Below are 19,993 nucleotides of genomic sequence, written 5' to 3' on the forward strand. Positions count from 1 at the left end.
GCTCGCAAAAAACCCTCATCCACTGCTGCTTCTGCCTCCGCTCCGATTGTGGAATCTGCCTCTGAGAGTAGTGATACAAGCTCTTCTGATGATGTTTCTCTTCCTACTCAAAGCAAGAAAACAGATGCGACATCATCCTCTTCTAAGGAGACTCCATTTTTAGATGAAGATGTCACTTTGGCACAAATTTTGGAAAGCCTCAAGCAAGGGAAGACTGCTCCCTCTGCTCCCACAGGTCATCAACCTGATGATGAACCGGATGCTGAGATGATGGAGGAATTTTCCGTGGGCAAATCACATCAAGAAGAAGTTAATTCCTCCACTTCCTCCTCTACTGACTCTGATGCAAGCTCCTCCGACAAAAGTGTTGACATTACAGCAGAAGAGGAGTCTAATGAAGTTTCCAGCATGGATGCTGATGAAGATCCTCTGGAACAAGAGGTTGTTTCTACTGATGAAGCCAGTGTTGGTGTTGGTGTTGTCAACACCACATACAACACTGTTGATGAGGACTGTGACACTAATGCTGCTCATTCCCTCATGTTTTATCCTGGTGAAGCTGCTGCTGTGTGGCCTCTCTTCATTCATAGAGGACTGCTGGATGAGAGGAACATTGATGTACGCTCCTATGATAGATACAATCTAATTGATTTTTTGAAGCTTAGGAAGCTTTATTCTACTGTTGTTGTTGTGATACCCTATTGTAAGAGGGTGATTCTGGAATTCTACGTCAACCTAACTTCAAGCATTGAAGATCCAGACTCGGCGAAGTATGGTTTGGTTTATCTTCGGGGCAGATTGTTTGAGTTTACCCCAGCTGTCATAAATTCTCTTTATTCCACCCCGAAAGTTGATGAAGGCCATCCTCCAGACATCAATGAAGTCATTTATGTTCTCACGGGTGGTATGGTCAAAAAATTCACTGACCATTTTTCTGCAGCTAAGCTCACGTCATTTTATTCTGTGCTGCACAAGCTGGCTATAAGGAATTGGATGCCTTCTTCAAACTCCACCGTGGTAACACGGCCACAGGCATTCATTCTCTATGTCATAGGGACTGGGAGTCCTTTCAACTTTGGGAAGCAGGTATTTCGAACCGTGCTCCAGTTTGCTGATGGAGGACTCGAGTCTACAAAGCTACCTTTCCCATCCTTGATATATGACATTTTAGAGTCTCAGGAATTCATCCGCAATATCACAGAAGATCTCTTTGATCAACCTGAGATTTTGAAGATAACAGTTGGTCTCCTCAAGGGAAATCGAGTTCTTGATTTGCCCTGGACTACTAATCCTACCCCTGCTGCTGAAGTTGCTGATGTTGCACCCGATGTTGCCAACACGGGTAACAACACTGAAGAAACAGTGCCTTCTACTCCTCTGAAATTTACTACTGCTACCATTCAGCTCCTGATGACACGTGCTGAGGAGAAGATCGCTCTAGCACAGGAAGATATTGCCTTCTACAGCACGGTGTTAGCTGATTTTCGAAGACAACTTGACATTTCTGGCCAAATAGGGGGAGATAGTGTACAAGCTGCTGATGAAGCTGGTCCATCTGGGACTAAATATCATTATGAGGAAGCAACTGATCAAGAGGGATCACATAGTGATAGTGATCAGTTTTATTTTTTGCTTCTTCCCTTAGCTTTGCTGTTTAGCTTCATCTTTTTTATTAATATAACTGTTTTCGTTTGCTCTAGTTATGTGCTACATTGCTCTTATATGCTAATACTAGATTAAAATCTTCTAACCCTCTTATGCTCTTTATATGAATTATAGAATCCCTAAGTGTCATGGTTCGTGTTATCTTTGATGTTGCCAACACGAGGGACAACACTTCAGGGGGAGACTTACAATTTAGGGGGAGAAGAAGTTTTAAACTCAGGGAGAGTTTATGTGTATTCCTACTTGTGCGATGTTTTGTCCAGAAAGCAAAAAAGGGGAGATTGAAAGGAATTTTAATTCCTTGATATTCTCGGTCTTAAGTTGCAATTAATATTTGATTTTTCTTTCTAGACAAGTCAAAATATTTGGTGAATATTGTGTGTATATTTCGAATATTCTATGAAATATATTTGTCATGATAAATTATATCTTGATAAGGTAGTTGATAGATATATTAAGTATTCAATATTATCAAAATATGATTTACTAGATTTAATAAAGTTTTATTCATACTTAAACATGTTTTCTTATTTGTGTAGGACTCTATATAAGAAAATCTTCTAGTCTTGGATTCTAATCTATTAATGAAGGGTTTCACGCACAAGAAGGTTAATGGCTTCAGACGTACAATCCGCTGCTTAATCTTTGAAGAATTATGTTGAAGAATCAAAGATCTCTGAAGCAAGGTTTTGCAACTTTCATTGTTGCATGTCTCCGTGTTGCCGTTAGTGTTGAAGCATCGAAAACAACACTGTGGGAACTTTGTAGTTGAAGATCTTTACCGTCTCTTCAATTTAGGCTACGGGATTTGCATCTATTGTTTTTATTCTGATTTATTTAGGATGCAAGTTTGATTTCTCAACTTGTTGAGAAATTTAGAATTTATTGATTTTTCATAAAGTCACTAGTATTACTTTGTAAGACCGATCTTATCTTTTCTAGTGATATTTAGCCCTAATGCACCCGCACGAGTTTTATACTCGTGCAAAATTAATCACTTGTGTTTTATTTACGCTTTAAATTTTCGCTGCACTGTGTTGTCGTTGGTGTTATAACACCATGTACAATACTGCCTGTTTTTACTTAACAAACCACGTACAACGTTTCTTTCAAACTTAAATCTACAACAAATAAATTAGATCTATTTGTAATTGAACTGTCTACAAAGATCATTAACAGAAACACCCAAGCTATATAGTTCTTCTTACGCGATTGTGTTATATTATTTGTTATACCATAAGCTATATTTTAATAATGTATAATGTATATCATGCTTGATCATTATTATTCACATTTTTTTTGTCTCCCTCTTTGTTTATTAATACGAGGACTAATAATGATCTAGCATCTCCTATTGGTTGGTTGCCTTTGTACTTGTTTATATCATACCAGGTCGTCTCTCCCTCATTTTCGATAAATACAATGTCAACTATTTTCTTTAATATTAATATACTCATTTCGCAGCCTACCCATTATTGTCAGAATCTGCTCAGTGCTGACCCGTCGGATCAACCCGCTTGATATTGAAAAATGGTGGGTTGGCTCATGAATTTGGTGGCCTGTCAGAAGACGGGCCGAAACGGGTTGGTCTGTTTGGACCATGGGAATGAATCGGCCCGCCAATTTTTTTTTTATAAAAAATTATATTTTAAATTTTTATGTTAATGGATAAGTTTTGAATAATTTATATTTTTTAAAATGTTTTATAAATGATTATAAGCTCTAAAATGATTTATATAATTTATCATAATTTATTTTTATTTGATTAATTTTAAAAATTTATATTATTTATAATGATTTATTTATCTATACTATATTATAATAGTTCAATCACTTAGACTAACGGATTTTGGTGTGTAAAATCACACCAAAAATTCTTTCCATTTTACTCCTAAATTTAACACACATCTCTTTTATGTTAGATCTTATATGATTAAATTATTCTCGCTTTTCTCTAACATTCTTATTTCTTTTTATCTTTATCTCTTTTTTCAATTTTCATCATTTATCAATTCCTATTAAATTATTTACAAATTTTTTTACAGCTTCTCTCTAATTTATATATCAAATTATCAAACACGTGAAATCATGTGCCACGATCGCTAATGTATATTATATTGCACACGTGAAGCGTGTGCTGCGGTCACTAATTTTTAATAAGTTTTTAAATGTGTATATCATTAATAATTTTTTATTTATGATTTTTTTTTAAATCATATTTTTAAATTTTTTGATTTTTTTTTCATTTTTGACAAGTTGGGCTGAAGTATTCCCAACCCGCCATCAATTCGGGCCGGCCCACCCCAGCAGGCCAGGGAGGGTGACCCGAATTGATGGGCCTAGGAGTGATTTTTTTTTTTTGAGAAGTAGTATGACTAATTTTAACATTACTGAGGTTTGTATCTGTGGAGACCCCAGGCTTCGAAAATCTCTAATTTTTTTCTTCTTTTCTTGCTCCAAAGACTCGGAATGGTGACCTCTCATAGTCTTGATCATAATATACAATAAAGAGATGTCCAAAAATCATTCAAACGAGTATAAAATGCAACAAGTTTGAAACTTCCAAATATTCAACATGTTTTCAACATTTATTTAAAATCATTCGATTGCTAGATCCGATCTCCACTTCTACTCCCATTTCAAATCTTTAAGGCCCTCTAAAGCTTGACCCCGAACCTCCTGTTGCAATGCACACACACGAGACAAAGCAACAGCCGGAAAACCGGTGAGTGTAAAAACTCAGTATGAATGACAGAAACAAATGAACATTTAAATATTTCAATGATATTAATATAAATCCATAAGTAATCTCAAATGGATAATGCATGGGTGAAATGCATGCTCAAGGATCCGGGGTTATCAATTCTCTGATTCAGTCTGAATCTCGGTCTTGGGGATCCCAAGGGAAAAGAAAACACAACATCACCACCTACTCTCCCAATCGGGGTGGGCGTTGAGCTTCTCAACCCCGGACTTTGCACTACTATATAGAGTATTCTGGTCATGAAAGTTGCTATACATTCCATGCCACTCAAATATAGACTCAAACGTCCGCTGCAATCTAGGCAAGTCTGCCATCAAATATGAACAAATCTGGCTCAATATGAATGAGATGATGCAATTCAATATATCAAAATCTTTGCTCAATCAAAGCATTTCATCTCATATATCAAATCATTAGCATGAATCATATATCGATAATCATTGAATAAAATCAAATTCATAATTTCATGTTATTCAATTAATTCATATAATTCAAATAATATAGCAAATAAGTGTGTAATTTTATTGGGCTCGATAATCTCAAAATCTTCTCGAGAATTCAATCTCAAGCTCTTCATTGTCTATCCATACCTCAATTCCAAGTCCGGAAAGTTCAAGTATTAAAAGCTGCAACAATATGAAATTCATATCAATTTCTTGTTCGATCCAAAAATCGCATTTCAAACAATAATCAATCTCAATCTTGATCGAACTCTAAACAACTCGATTTCTTGCGATTCCAATTCAAAATCTGAAATGGACAATATTATTTCTCAATAGCATTTATTGTCATTCTTGCTAAATAATCATTTAACAATTTCTTCAAAATTCAACCCGACGACTTAACGTCAAATAATCTAGTATTTCCAAAATTCCAAACACCAATATTATCACAATTTCATCACAATATCATCATCAAAATCATCTCTAATTTTCGAAAATCGTCATCCAAAAATTCCAGAAATTCCTAAAATATTTCGAAAATAAAAAACATGTTTAAACGATGGTATTTTCTCAAACCGTCTTAGGTATACCATCTCTATTATCTCAAGAACATATTTATACCATAAAAACTCGAATCCAACAATATCCCAAAAATTATAACTTGATAGAATTTCATAATACTTACGTAGAAACGTAACTCTTGTTTTGAGGATTTTAAAACCGTGCACGGATCGAAATTCTACCGGTCACATCGAAGTTTGGAGAACAAAAATGGTGATGAGATTCTTCCTTCTCTCCCCTCGAATGAATGAGGAAGAAGATGATGGAAGAATGATTAGGGAGACAACTCTCTCCTAATTATTTTATTTCATGGGGTCCCATTCAACTTTTTACATTTTAGTCCTCGGACTTCCCCAAAATTGCAATTCAATCCCTGATCATTTGTAAACTTCAATTTCAGTTCTTTAATTTATGAAACTTAGAAATTTAATTTCAATTCTCATAATTTATTTAATTGAGTATTTTTCGAGGCATTACAGTATCTCTCTCAATTAATGTACGGTAGCGTATTTGCACATATCCCTTGTTTGTGACAAAAAAGTTGTTTTTGTAATTAAAATTAATTTCGAAAAAAATCTAATAAATTTATGAGAACAAAAAATGAATATTTTTTGGGTTAAAATATTAACCATAAGTAGTAGTTAAAAGATAATGAATTATATTAATTATTTTCCACTCATTTTTTTAAATAATTTGAAATTTCAAAATTAGTTGTCATACCAAGAGACCATGTTATTTTTTCTAAGGACATGTTACTTATTAAATTGGTATAGATATTGCAAAAATACTAATTTTAAACAAATTAATTATATATGACCTTGAGAAATATTTTAGTAGACTTCCTTCTTAATAGAATCACAAGAAGCGGCGTTCATCCATTGATTTGATTCGATTGATCAATTTTGTTTCGATTTTAAAAACATATAATTTGATGATCAAATCATTTACTTTTGTCAGATTTGGTTTTTACTGGGCGTTTGACTGCGCTTTAAATTTGTTTGACAAATTTTTTTTTCAAAAAAATTATAAACTGTCAAAATAAGTTGTTTAATAGCTTATAAACTGTTTAAAAAATATATGATATCTCCTAATTTTTTTTTTAAAAAAACTTATTTTAATATTCTATTTCTCTGAATTATCATTGTATATTTTCTCAAATACCTACTTATCCTCCACAAATTTTGACTAGCTGTTTGACATATTTTTTTTATGGTTTTGTTGCAAACATTACGTGCTTATTTTTCTCAAATGCTTTTAGGTTGATTCTAGGGTATATTCTATTTTTTATGCTTTCAATTTAATTTTTTTAAATCAAATTTTATTTGAACAGATTAAAGATAATATTAGATATTTATTTTTTTAAAAAAAATTCAAAGAATATATTTTTTAAAAAAATTATAAAGAAAAAATATTTTAATTTTCTAAATATAGACTTAACATTTATTATAAATATTATATATTGCATGCTTTGCGTGCTAATACAACCTGTTTTTTTTAACGAACCCCGTCACAATAATTAGATCAATGTGTAAATATATTCAAAACTACCTTACTCTAATTTTCTGTTGCTAGTATTCCGCTGTATGTGTTGCGTGCTCGTATAGTCCATTTTTTTTTTTATTGAAAACAAAATTACAAAAATAAATTTAAAAATACAAAAAATATGATATTTTCCAAAAAAAAAAAAGTCACAACGTAATAGATATATCAAATTTATAAAGTGAGTGACATTTTCGTAAATAAATAAACATAAAAAGACACAAAAATGAGTTTTGGTAAATAATAAAACATCTAATTGCTAAAAAAGAGAGAGTCATAAAATGACTAAGTTGCTTAATAATTTTTGGTTTTACTAAAAATTAAGTTAAGATATAATGATAATTTCAAATCAAACTTTATCAATTAATTGAAAGTTAATTAATTAAGTAATACCCCGTAATAATATAGTAAGATTTGTATGTGTGCATGAGACTTACGTTACTTTCATAATTTTAATTTTTTTTAAAAAAAATTTGACTATAAAATAGTAAGGTATTCGGGTGTGTGGATGAGACTTGCATTACTTTCATAATTTTATAATTTTTTTAAAAACTTGACAATTAAAAGAATAAAGATTTTATCATACAAAATACTTTAATAATTTATTTTTAAAATAAAACATCACAATATGTTCTTAAAACAACTTATAAGTTCTAAGGACTTATAAATTATTTTTAATAAATTTAATCAACCAACTTTAAAAATCGACTTGATTTATTAAATTTGGATAATTATTTAAACTAATATATAAAATACATTTTAAAATATAATATTTTTGTTTAGATAATTTTTCAATAAAACCTTTAAATATAAAATACAAATGAATTAAATAAGTTTTAGTATTAAAGAACAAATATGAAAAAATTCGAAACTTAACAAAAATTATACTAAATTCACTAAATATCATTTCACAACACATGCAATCTATATAAAGACAAATAAAAGTACCAACCTAGTTCCTAATTATATCGGACAGTTCGACTTTGAAATACATAAAACAAAATCTTATAAACTTCAGTTTTAAGATCTATATCCAAAATAAAAATTCGGTTCAATTCCATCTCCAACCTTTTTTGGTTTTTTTGGTTTGAATGTTCGATTTTTGCAGTTTAAACCAAAGTTTGAACAACCCCTGCACAAGATCTTAATTACTTTTAAACCCTATAATTCACTCCTAATAACATCTTGTTGGAAATTTCGAGGAATAACACTAATCCAAAATGACCCCAAAATCACAAATCTTTTTTTTTTTTTTTTTTGGAATTTCAAGATGCAAGGAAACTGAAATCCCGATCATTGCTTTATAGATTAATAAAAGAAAAACTCACACAAAAATGGGGCATTTGCCAGTCGCACAATCTAGTGACCAGACACCTAAGTATAATAAATATCAAGTCAACAAGATCAAATACGAAACCAGGTAGAGTCTGTTTCAGCGCCATTCATATAGAAGTGACTAAAACATTTTCGAAGAGAAAACCTAACGCTTGCCGCCGCCGCCTCCGAGCTTCGGACCCTTAGGTTGAGCACCTCTCGAGACATTACTCTTGGTAGACTTCTGTTTCGAAGTCGATTCTGCCTTTTTAGCCTTTTTCTCATCCTTGGTTTTCTTGATTCTCTCTTTGATTTCGCTGAAATCGCAAATTACAAGTCATCAACTATTATTCAAGTATGTCTTTACAAATTCTAGTTAATTCTTTTCTATCAAGCAGTGACTGCAGTCATGGATCCAATGATGGCCGAGAAAACATATAATTTAGAATTTTATGCATGATTCTTCCAAGACTGCAAATGCTGCCACTTGCCACAAAAATTCATAGATTTGCGTTTTCTCCCAACTCCGTTGATCTGCCCAATACTGCAGAATGTTAAGATAAAGCACATACCGTAAAGCAGCTTCACGTGCAGCATCACGGACTTCTGGCTTCTCTGTTCTTCTCTTCTGGATAACTTCCAATGTGGCACCAACAATAGACCTTGAGTAAGGTTTCTTGGTGGTTCTGCGCCTTTTCTTCACAGCTTCAGCAGCTATGTCCTGTTGATCATTGAGATGAAATACGAAGAATGAAAACCACTGCATAGAAAATGATTATCAAGTATTTACCTTCTTGTTTTGTTTACGGTACACTGCAGTCCAGTTAAGTTTTGCAGGCCTCAGACGGTTGTGGAAATACCTCTTACATTTTGAATTAGCAAAGAGGAAAACCTAAACGGGTAAAAAGAAACACAAAACATCTTTAGCATGACAAAGACTATAAACAGTGAAGGGAAACTTGTCAAAACACATAGAACATCCCACTTAAACTCACCTGCGAATCTGAGCGAATAAATCTAATACCCTTTCCAGGGTATATCCTGGCGCCACTAAAACGACAAAGTTCTGTCCTGATAATCCAAATATCAAAATAAATTATTAAATCAAGCATAAATTATAGTATGGCCGACATCAGTTTACACAAAAATTGACAGTAATTCAAATGCATCAAGCACTAATATTAAGCATCCAATTGACACAAGCCCCATAACATTACAGCAGATTAAATCAAAACACAAATTGCAACAGGTGCAAGACAGAATCCTAAGGCAGAAATCTAGATCCTCCTTAGCAAGGCTACAAGTTTGATTCCAGAAACATTTCCCTACTTGGACCTAAATAAACGGAGTTTTCAGAAATATGTTGAAAATACATATGCTTTACTGTGGCACTCTTTGAACTTAAACCAGTACAGAAATTGCACCATGTCCATCATATACTCATCCACCGCTCCTTTCCCAAACTTTCTTTTTTCAACAGACAGAAATCCAGTTGATCCATCCTTTATTTCTCCTACCCAATAATCCACTCGAAAGCTACGACGGCCAGTAAGCACGGCACAGAAGCCAAATTCAGACTACATCGCAAAGCTTGGCCACTCCCATTTCCCGCTTAAGCCCCTCGATGAACAAGTTTAAAAAGAAATTTTTTATAACTAAGGCTACATTTTCGCACAAAACTTCAAGCGTAGAACATGATGCAAATAACTAAAAATCAATAATTCCTGTAGATATCAATGTCCTTCACATAAGCTGCAAATACAACCACCAACATATTTCAATCATGTTCACATTCCAGATCTCCTCGTGATAATTCAAACTTCCAACTAAAACATATCCCAACCATAATATAATGGATCCTCAAATTTAATCACATACACAGATCAAAGCAAAATATAACACATGGATTATACTACTTTTTCACTATAACCACCTCGAATATGCTTTATGTAATTTACAAAGAAATTTGTTGAAGAACTTACTTGAGAACCATTGTCGTTTGCCACCGAGAAGGTCCCCGCGCGTCTCACACTTCCGCTAAAGCAAAACCTAAACCTAACATTATATACAGCTTCTCTTCCAGCATCATATTGGGCTTCTTGGTCTAGGGCTTTAAGACCATGGGTCAAGTCCAAAACTCTTGGGCTTATCTTGGCCCAAATATCTAACCTCATAATAATAACTAAGTGTCCTGACGTCTTTTACTGTCCAATTTTTAACTGAAAATAATAATAATAAATAGTGTAATAAAAAAATAACATTTTTGAAATAAATATCCACAAAGAATAAAAAATATTATGAGAATAACATTTTCGTAAATAAATAGTTATTAATAGACAAAATAAAATGACACTATTGTAATTAAATACATACTAAAAAGCTAATTAAAAGAGAGGTTGGTCATACCAACATACCAACAAAAAATTCGATGCTGCACACAGGGTACAGCGTGTCAGGTCTTGATTGACCCAAATGATGTGGGGTCCACATTAAATGTGTGAGACCCACATGCCTTGGGCCAATCAAGGCATGACAGCTACCCATGGGGTAGTGCCCCATGGGTAGCATCGAACCATTCCATACCAACATACTCATACTCATATATGTCTTATTATTATTATTATTATTATTATTATTATTAATAATAAGACATATAGGTTTTTGGTAATTTTAACACACATTTGACGTGTGCAAAATCATTATCACTATCTTTGGATCACTAAAAATTGAAATTTAGAATTAAAATTGGAATTGGAATTGGAATTGGAATTGGAATTTATTGATTTAGAATCTCATTTTGGTGTTTGTCATAAAAAGTTAAATTTTATTTAGAAATTGCATTTGTCATATAACGATAATATTAATATAAAATTTTTATACATAATTTATTTTTAAATATCTCGCATCAATAAAATTTTTGTAAACATTCATATACTGTTTTTCATAATGTAAATGAATTATTTTTAAAAATAACGAAAAAAACCCATATCGTTATTAAATAGTATTTTTAAAGATTGCAAAAAAAAAAGTTATTATTAAATTTTGATCAAAATTTAATAAATCAAACTTTTATATTAAAAACAATAGTATTTTTAAGAATTGAAAAACAAAAATTAACATGAAATTTTGATCAAATTCAGTAAATTAAATCTTTATATTAAAAATAACAGAGATTTTTTAGTATTTATATAAATTTTTAAGTATAAAATATTTTTAATTGTTTTTTAAAAAATAATGTATTCACTACGTGAAGTTTAAAAATAATTTTTTGAATATCATATTTAATAAGTTTAAAAATAATATAAAAGTTATAATTAATGTATACAAAATTAATATTTAAAAATGATTTATATTGTCCATATTTGAAATCTCAAATGTGTTTGGACGTCTAAAAAATAGAATTTGTAATTGGAATTTATTTAAATCCATGAAATTAAAATTTCATTTTGATGTTTGACAAAAGGTTAAAATATATTTTGAAATTTGATGGTATAAAATTTGAATAAATGATATTTTGTAAAAAAATTATGAAGAAAACTTAAAATTTACAAGTAAAGTATATACATCTATTATTAAAAATAATTTTATTTTTTTATAAATTCAAATCCCATGAAATTCGACCAGTTTGTTAGGAGTTCACTTACTTAAATTCCATGAAATCTAGGGGTGGGATCGGATCGAGACCCGTCCCGTAACCCCCTTATCCGATTTCCGTCCTGATTAGAATTGAGATTTTTTTCTATCCCGATCCCGTACCCGAAAAGTTTCGGGGCCCGAATGTTCGGGATCCCGAATATTTGGGATCACGTCGGGTAGGGAGAGGGAATTCCAGAGAAATAGTAAAAAAAAAAACTCTATGAAAAAAAAATTATGAAGAAACTCAAACAATTTCTTAGTATATTACAAATAAAGTAAATTTTTTTTTTTGTATATAACCATTAAAAACTAAAATATCTTTTTAGTATATTACAAATAAACTAAAATAACTACTTGGTTAATACAATAAAAACATATAATTATTCGAAATAATAAAAAAACAAAATAAAAATTTATAACTAAACATTAATATTAAAACAAATACATACAAGTAAAAAAAATAATTTTTGAGAGATAATTATAAAATATTAAAACAGAATTATAAAAAATATTTATAATTTTTTAATTAAAAAATATTATTAAAAATATTATTAATATATTCGGGTCGAGTCGGGAATCCCGTCGGGTATGGTTGTTGATCCCGATCCCTATCCCGTTCTCGAAATTGATCGGATCGGGAAAAATTCGGGACGAAAACTGGTTGAGAATCGGGAAGGATCGGGAATTTTGTTAATTTTGTTAGCCCTAATGAAATCCTACCAAATACCAATCCCGTTTTGAAATTTGATTTTGTCAAACACTAAAACAGTATTTTCAATTTCAAATCCCACCAAATCATGTCTAATTCCATGATTCCAAACACACTGTTATTAATTTAGCAAATATTTCATTAGTTAAACTAAGTCCCCTCAAATCCTATCAAATTCCATGAAAAACCAATCCCATTTTAAAATCTCATATTTTCAAACACTTAAAATAGTATTTATAATTCTAAATACCTTCAAATCTCATTTTTCTCTCGTACCAAACACACTGTATGGATTATGGTATTTTAATATATTTACATAAATTTAATTTTTAGCTATTCTTCCAAGTATTTCTGATTTTAATTAAAATAACTGTTTTTATTATATATGTTATTGTGAAATTTAATTCTTTAATTCAACTCTTTCTTCGAATTGTAAAATGAATTTTTACTAAAGTTGACGAATTTTAAATCGATTCATGTATCAAATCATCAAGTGATGAAGCTCACGTCTCACGCTCTTTTTTAGGAATGGCAACGGGGCAGGTCTGGATAAACCCGAGAGCCGCCCCGTGAACCCGGCGGGTCCAATCCGGGTTAGACCCGTTGGAACCGCCAAAAATTAAATATTTTTAAATTTATTAAATTAATAGTTTTAAAAATTAAAAAAATCATTAAATTTAATTTCAAATATATATTGATAATATTTAAGAAAAAAAAATATTCTCACAAATTAAAATTTATCAACTTGTAATTAATTAATAATTATTAGCCAAAAAATATTATAATTATATATTTTTATACTAAGCATATCATAATAAAATAAATTCATTTCTATCCAATAATATTATACACTCAAATTATGGATAAAATATTAATTATTTAGTATAAAAATATAATTATATATTATTAATATTACATATATATTTTATATTTATATATATATAAATGTATATTTTAAATATATATATATATATATATATATACTATGGCGGGGCGGGTCCGGGGCGGATTTGGCCAAACCCGAGACCCGCCCCGGACGCTCTTGTGGACCCATTTAGGCGGGTCTAGATCCGCCCCGTTGGGGCGGGTTTGATGCGGACCCGACCCATTGCCATCCCTACTCTTTATGTATCAAATCATCAAGTGACAAAGCTCACGTCTCACGCTCCTCAATATTACAATGTCCTCCATCGGCAGAAGCAAAAATTAACTTCTATTTACTTTCGAGAGGGTGTCCAAGTTGGTAGAGTAGATAATCACTTGACCAGTAGTCAGGTGTTCGATTCTCAATACTAACACTTTTTTAAATTAGCATGTTGAGTATGGCTTGCACAGTGCAGTTCACCTGACAATCGTGGTTTGTAGGCTATTATGTTATTCCGGAGATTTATCCAATGCGCATCAAAAGGTAACAGCTGCAGATTTTTCACGTCATAATTTTTTTTTTTTTTTAATTCTATTTGACTTTCACTTAAAAATATAACCTTATTTTTTAAATTCAATCACTCAATAAATTACTCGTTCAAGATAAGATAATTTCTCTACGACATACAAAAGTTATAGACACAAATCATAAGAAAATAGTGCTTTCCATTTTGGAAATTGAAAAAAATAAAATAAAACTGAAGTATTCCATCAGGTCATAGGAGTGTGCAATCGGTTAAAACCGAACCGACCGAACCAAAATTTTCAAAAACCGAACCGATCGATTTATTTTTAACAAACCGAACCGACCGAATTTGTATATTAAAACCGACTAAACCGAACCGATAAAAAATCAGTTATTTCGGTTTTTGACCGAAATAACCGATTTTTTTTATTTTATTTACATGCTTTTTTTTTAAAAAAATAAATGTATTTTTGTGTGCACAAATTTCTTCATTGAATGTACAAGTATTTTTAGGTGCACAAGCCTTTACCAAATTTTTAATTTTTTTTCTTACATGTGCACAAGCTTTCAATTGAATTTGAGATGAAATTTCAATGTGAAGATAAAGATAAATTGTGGTGTTAGGATTTAAGGCAAAAATTTTAAAAATATGAGATGCTTTTTTGTTGGGTTAGTGAATTTGAATTCTAACAAAATTGGATATATGTAGTTATAGCCCAACAAAAAAATAAACAATTATAGTTAAAAGTTAAGGCCTAATATTAATTTTTTAATTATATAAAAAAATTTGGTTTAATCGGTTTAACCGACATTTTTTTAAAAATAACCAAACCGAATCGATTAAACCGACTTAACCGATATTTTTTTAAAAATTAACCGATCAAACCGAATAAACCGAACTGAATTTTTGATTTTTTTCGGTTCGGTTGGTTTTCTCTGTTTGATCGATTTTTTTGCTCACCCCTACATCAAGAAAATTATGGTCCAAGCAATGAAAAATTTGATCGCGAAAATCGTGATCTTACATCCACCTTTGAAAAATAAATCAGCTATAAAAAAATTCACGCAGAAAAAAAAACAAATGATTCTGATCCAAAAATGGTGAATCAGTTATGTCTCAGATTCAACGACGGTTTTTACTATACCAATATGAGTCTTTTTGTCATAATTATGTTCTCACTCATAAGCACATTGAGAAACTTTCATCGTACTAATAGCTACTCACATAAGCTAATAAGAGTCTAGACTTATACATGCGTCCGTCGTTAGGCGCCCTTCGATGAAATGACCTCAAAACCTAGACACAACTCTGCTACGATCTTCGTAGCACCTTGCTATCGACTGGACTTCGAAACAACGTCCAAAAACCTTCCAAATCAGTAGAAAAATACAGAGGAAAGTGGTTGGTATGTTTTCAAATGAAGCTCTCGGCCCCTATTTATAGACGATGATCGGACCTTCCGATCCCACGTTCGGACCTTCCGAACGGATTTCTGAGCTTCCAATCTCTAGCCACCAAACGCGTGTCCCTGTGGACAACACATTGCTGTCGACAGAGTTCGGACCTTCCAAATTGGGGTTCAGAGCTTTCGATCTATCTCATATCAATTCACCAATCAGAAAGCTCAAACTTTCTTATTCAAAGGTGATCAGACATTCTGATCTTGAGTTCGGAGCTTCCGAACTCACCCTCTGCCTCCGAAGTACAACGCTGCTTCCGAAATGCTCTTCAGAGCTTCCAAACTGTCCACTAACTTGAAGCCCTTGGAACATTTTCGATCATTCCGAATCCTATTTTCAAATCCTTAAATCCAGTTAGAAACCATTTAATCATGTTTAGGCAGTTGTTTAACTTAATTAGGAATCGAGATACTACATTTTTCCCAACTTAAGAAATTTTGTCTTTGAAATCCAGACTAGGATAATTAGAACAAAACAACACTGAAAACAATTTCTCAATACAATACTACCATTATAAATAGAACTGAAAGTGAGCATTGATTATGATGAGACTTATGAGCATATTGCTAGACTTGAGTCTATTCACATGCTCCTTGATTTTGCTTGCTTTAGAGATTTTAAGTTCTTCAAATAGATGCTAAAAGTGTTTTCTTGAATGATGATTTGAAAGATGAAGTATATGTTGATCAACCATCTAGCTTTGAGGACCTTCACTTTCCTGATCATGTTTATAGACTTGATAAAACATTGTATGGATTGAAACCAATGACGGAGCCAGGATTTTAAGTCTACCTGGGCTAGAATTTTTTAACGAAAACAAGAATAATATATAGTAATTAAAATAATAAGAACATATTCTTTATAGTCTCAAAATATTTCTCGTTAACAAGATCTTAAATATTTTTGCGATGCATCTCGTAAGATTTGAAAATTTCGGCCAAAATTTTGATAATGTAATCTTTTATATCTACATTGTCTTGCAAATAATTTATCAAGTTTAAAGAAAATAATTATATTTGAAAATTTCTTGGCTAAAAGATAACAATATGATACGTGCAGTCATACTCATAATACTAAAGTTGTGATTTATGCATCCACAAACCAAGAATCTATGTCCAAATGAGTAAGTGACTCAATAAGTTTACCAAAATAATCATGTCATACACTAGAATCATAAAACAGGTGGCTATGCAAGCATGACTGCCCACAATAGTTTATGCTAACAAGTACTTAACGTTTGTCTCAACTTTACATAGATGATCAACCCATATTGTTAGGGTTTACTGATAGTAGTGTTTGTGTTGCATATTTTGATTTCATTCCGTTGTTGTTTTGCATTCATTTATGTGTTTTAATTACGTATTTTGTTTGTATTTTATTTATCGTATCTTCATTACTCGCTCCCCGGTTTAATTTATAGGAAGTGGCGTTTTGAAGAACAAATGGACAAAATTCTGGTCGCTTGATCTGCAGCATTCAATGGATCGAGCGAGGGAAATGAAGCAGGAAAGACTTCGAGACAGAACTTTGGCCACTCGATCCATCAAACTCTACGATCGAGCGACCGTATGAAGAAAGACGGATAATTTGGACAGAGAATTTCTCGCTTGATCCGTTAAACTTTACGGATCGAGCGAGACGGGCTGTTCGGAAAGAAATTTTTAATTTTAAAAACTCTTTTATTTAGGACTCTAGTCTTTTATTACGGCTTTATTCCGTTTTGTTAAGGATTATTATCAGACTTTGAAGAGTAGAGACCAAGTATTCATTGGAGGCTAGGTTTTTGTTCTATATTTTCTTAAGATTTCTTCTCTTCTTTTGATTTTTTTTCGTTTTTCATGAATCGTTATGGCTAGTTTCTAGAACTTGGTTGAGGAAGACAAGCCCTTGATTTTGTTTATTAGTGAGATTTTTATTTTCAGTGTTTAATTCTTATTGAGTATCAAAAGTTGTTCTGATTTATTTCATGCTTGTATGTGAGATTTTTGGATTGATCACCCTAGGATTTCGCTATACAATCTACTGCTAAATTAGTATTCAAATCTGTAATTGTTTGAATCAACTAATTTGCGAAGCAACTACGATTGATATTTTTCGCTTGTGAATTTATTGAATTGTAGGGACTACAATTGACTAGATTAAATACATCCGCTTGTGTATGTGTTGTCTAAATTCGTCAGTTTCACTAGTTTGCATGCTATCGTGGATTTAAATCTAATCGCTTGTATTGAGTTAATTCATTGGTACGGGTTAATTTAGAACGCTTGTGTCTAGTTAACTAAGATTAAGGTGAAACATGAATTTAATTTTCAATGATGAATATTTGATAGAATTAATTATTTCTAGGTAACCGATGATCGAATGAATAATTTCAAGGGTGTATTCAATCGATACCAAGGCTTGTTAATCTATTGATTTCCCATATTTTTAATATTGCATGATAGTGATAATATTTATTTTTAATTGTTGTTACTTTTTAGTAGTTAATTCCAAACTCAAAACCCCCGTTTTTATTTTATTTTAGAACACACTAAATTTCACTTTTCTCGTGGGAACGATCCTTACTCTCACTACTGCATAATTTGTTTATCTGATTCGAGTTGGGTAATTTGGGCGTGATACGACTAAACGCTACCAAATTTTGGCGCCGTTGCCGGGGAACAGTGTTTAATTTATTGTGTTCTTTCTCTTTTTATTTTTATTTTGTCTCATTCTCATTCTCCTTTCTTTTCTTTGTTTCTAGTACTTCTCCAGTCGTTCATGCTTTCAGGTGACTTTTCTGAAGAAGAATTCCCATACGACCCGAAGATTGAAATAACTTTGCACAGGCAAAGGAGAGAAGTTCATAGGAAACAGGAAGAGGACGAAATTCAGACTGAAATTCCTGAGGAAGAAATGGCTGCCAACGCAAATTTGAGCCTAAGACAATTGGGCACTCCTGATCCAAACCAACAGCCTTTATGCATTACTTTTCCTACTTTAGAAAATAATACTACATTTGAGCTTAAATCTGGACTAATTCACTTACTACCTTCTTTTCATGGTATCACAGATGAGGATCCTCACAAGCATTTGATGGAATTTCATGTGGTATGCACGAGCATGAAATGTAGTAACCCGTATCCAGAATTTGCGATTAATGAGTATATTAATCGTGTAATCATGTTTAGATAAGTAAAACATGATTAAGGAAATTCCAAATGGGTTAACGGAGTCAAGAAATGGATTCAGGACACTCAAAATAGCCTGGAAGGTTCCGAAGGCCCGGAGGGTTCGGAAGCTCCGAACCAAGTCAGGAGGCTCCGAACTGGATTGGAGGATCCGAACTCAAGATCGGAGGCTTCAAAGTGGATCGGAAGCTCCGTCGGTAAGATTGGACGCTCCGATCGGGACCAGGGCACACATCATCGCTTACGTCAGCAAGGTGACGTCATGGTTGACGTAATATTGGGGCGATCGGACGCTCCGAAGATGGGATCGGAGGTTCCGATCGTGTTCGGACATTCCGAACCGGATTCGGAGGCTCCGAACTTCGTCTATAAATAAGGGGCCGAGATTTCATTTCAAAGTGCACCTTTCCCTTTCTTCTCTCTGATTCCTAAGCTTTCTAACTCAGATCTATGGAGTTATAGGCATCCTATTGGGAATCCGGAAGTGGCATAGAGATCCAGGCGTCGTAGCGGAGCTGTGGCCTAGTTTTGAGGCAATTGTCATCAGCGGGCTGACGACGAACGCAGGTATAACTATGATCTCCTTAAATTATTTAGGAGTATGCAATAGCTTAGTTAAGGCTTTTAGAGCTTAATTATTAATGCATGAGTATTTGCATTGTAGAGCTGATATAGGCTTGAAACCTAGAGTGGGACTGCTAGGAAATGCCTGTAGAAGGTACGCAAGTACAGATTGAGATTTCCAGCGGGTTTTGCATGCTTATATGTTGCATTTTGTATGTAATTTATTATGCAGCATGTGCATATCATATTGTGCCTGTCCATCTTGTGAGATGAGCCACGTAGGGTCGCTCAGCCCTGTCTGGATGGTTGATGTCTAGGGCCTATTGACTGACGGGTCATGGGTGGCTAGCATCGGGGGACACGGTCCACGTCCTGTAGGAATGAGCAGTGTACGGAGGATTTGCTCCCCGGGTTGTACCACTCATGTCCTAGGCGCCTTTACTGAGCAGTTATATACAGTTATCCCAGATATGGATACCCTATCATTTGCATGCATCATATTTGTATGTTTTACCCAGTGCTTTCGTATTGAGCTTAGAGCTCACGTCCAGTCTTTTCTGTGTATTTGGACACCCCATTCGATGGGGCAGGTGTAGGTGCAGGATTGAGCACCCGGAGCTTGGAGTAGCCAGTGACCAGTGAAGACAGCAGGATTAGCTGTAGGTTTTTTCTTTAGGCTATTTATTCGATTTGGTTGTATAAATCGAATTGTTTTAACCGGTTGTATTCTGCCGGTCTGTTTTTATTTAAGTATTTCGCAGCGATTTATTTAATGCA

The 19,993-nt window shown here is 32.7% G+C and overlaps 1 protein-coding gene and 1 long non-coding RNA gene across 2 annotated transcripts; both read right to left on the reverse strand.

Moving 5' to 3' along the window:
* Window positions 1-4,228: 4,228 nt before the first annotated feature.
* On the reverse strand, window positions 4,229-5,688 carry LOC140894561 (uncharacterized). Its single transcript, XR_012153860.1, has 3 exons — window positions 5,558-5,688; window positions 5,020-5,055; window positions 4,229-4,344 (listed from the first exon to the last, which is right to left on the reverse strand). It is a non-coding gene; the product is annotated as an uncharacterized lncRNA (long non-coding RNA).
* A 2,566-nt stretch (window positions 5,689-8,254) lies between these two features.
* Window positions 8,255-10,343, reverse strand: LOC140866200 (large ribosomal subunit protein eL24-like). The gene is made up of 5 exons (XM_073271117.1): window positions 10,269-10,343; window positions 9,282-9,357; window positions 9,077-9,178; window positions 8,859-9,007; window positions 8,255-8,603 (listed from the first exon to the last, which is right to left on the reverse strand). Exons 1-5 carry the CDS (start codon window positions 10,277-10,279, stop codon window positions 8,453-8,455), a joined length of 489 nt encoding a protein of 162 aa, XP_073127218.1. The 5' UTR covers window positions 10,280-10,343; the 3' UTR covers window positions 8,255-8,452.
* Window positions 10,344-19,993: the final 9,650 nt, after the last annotated feature.

Source organism: Henckelia pumila, chromosome 4, assembly GCF_033568475.1.
Source record: "Henckelia pumila isolate YLH828 chromosome 4, ASM3356847v2, whole genome shotgun sequence".
NCBI lineage: Eukaryota > Viridiplantae > Streptophyta > Magnoliopsida > Lamiales > Gesneriaceae > Henckelia > Henckelia pumila.

What these genes read in the sequence shown, in the direction of transcription:
- LOC140866200 (XM_073271117.1), bottom strand. An exon ending in ACCGTAAACAAAACAAGAAG is followed by an intron (nt 9,008 to 9,076) that starts GTAAATACTTGA and finishes AATGATCAACAG; the next exon opens with GACATAGCTGCTGAAGCTGT. An exon ending in GCACGTGAAGCTGCTTTACG is followed by an intron (nt 8,604 to 8,858) that starts GTATGTGCTTTA and finishes TTGCGATTTCAG; the next exon opens with CGAAATCAAAGAGAGAATCA.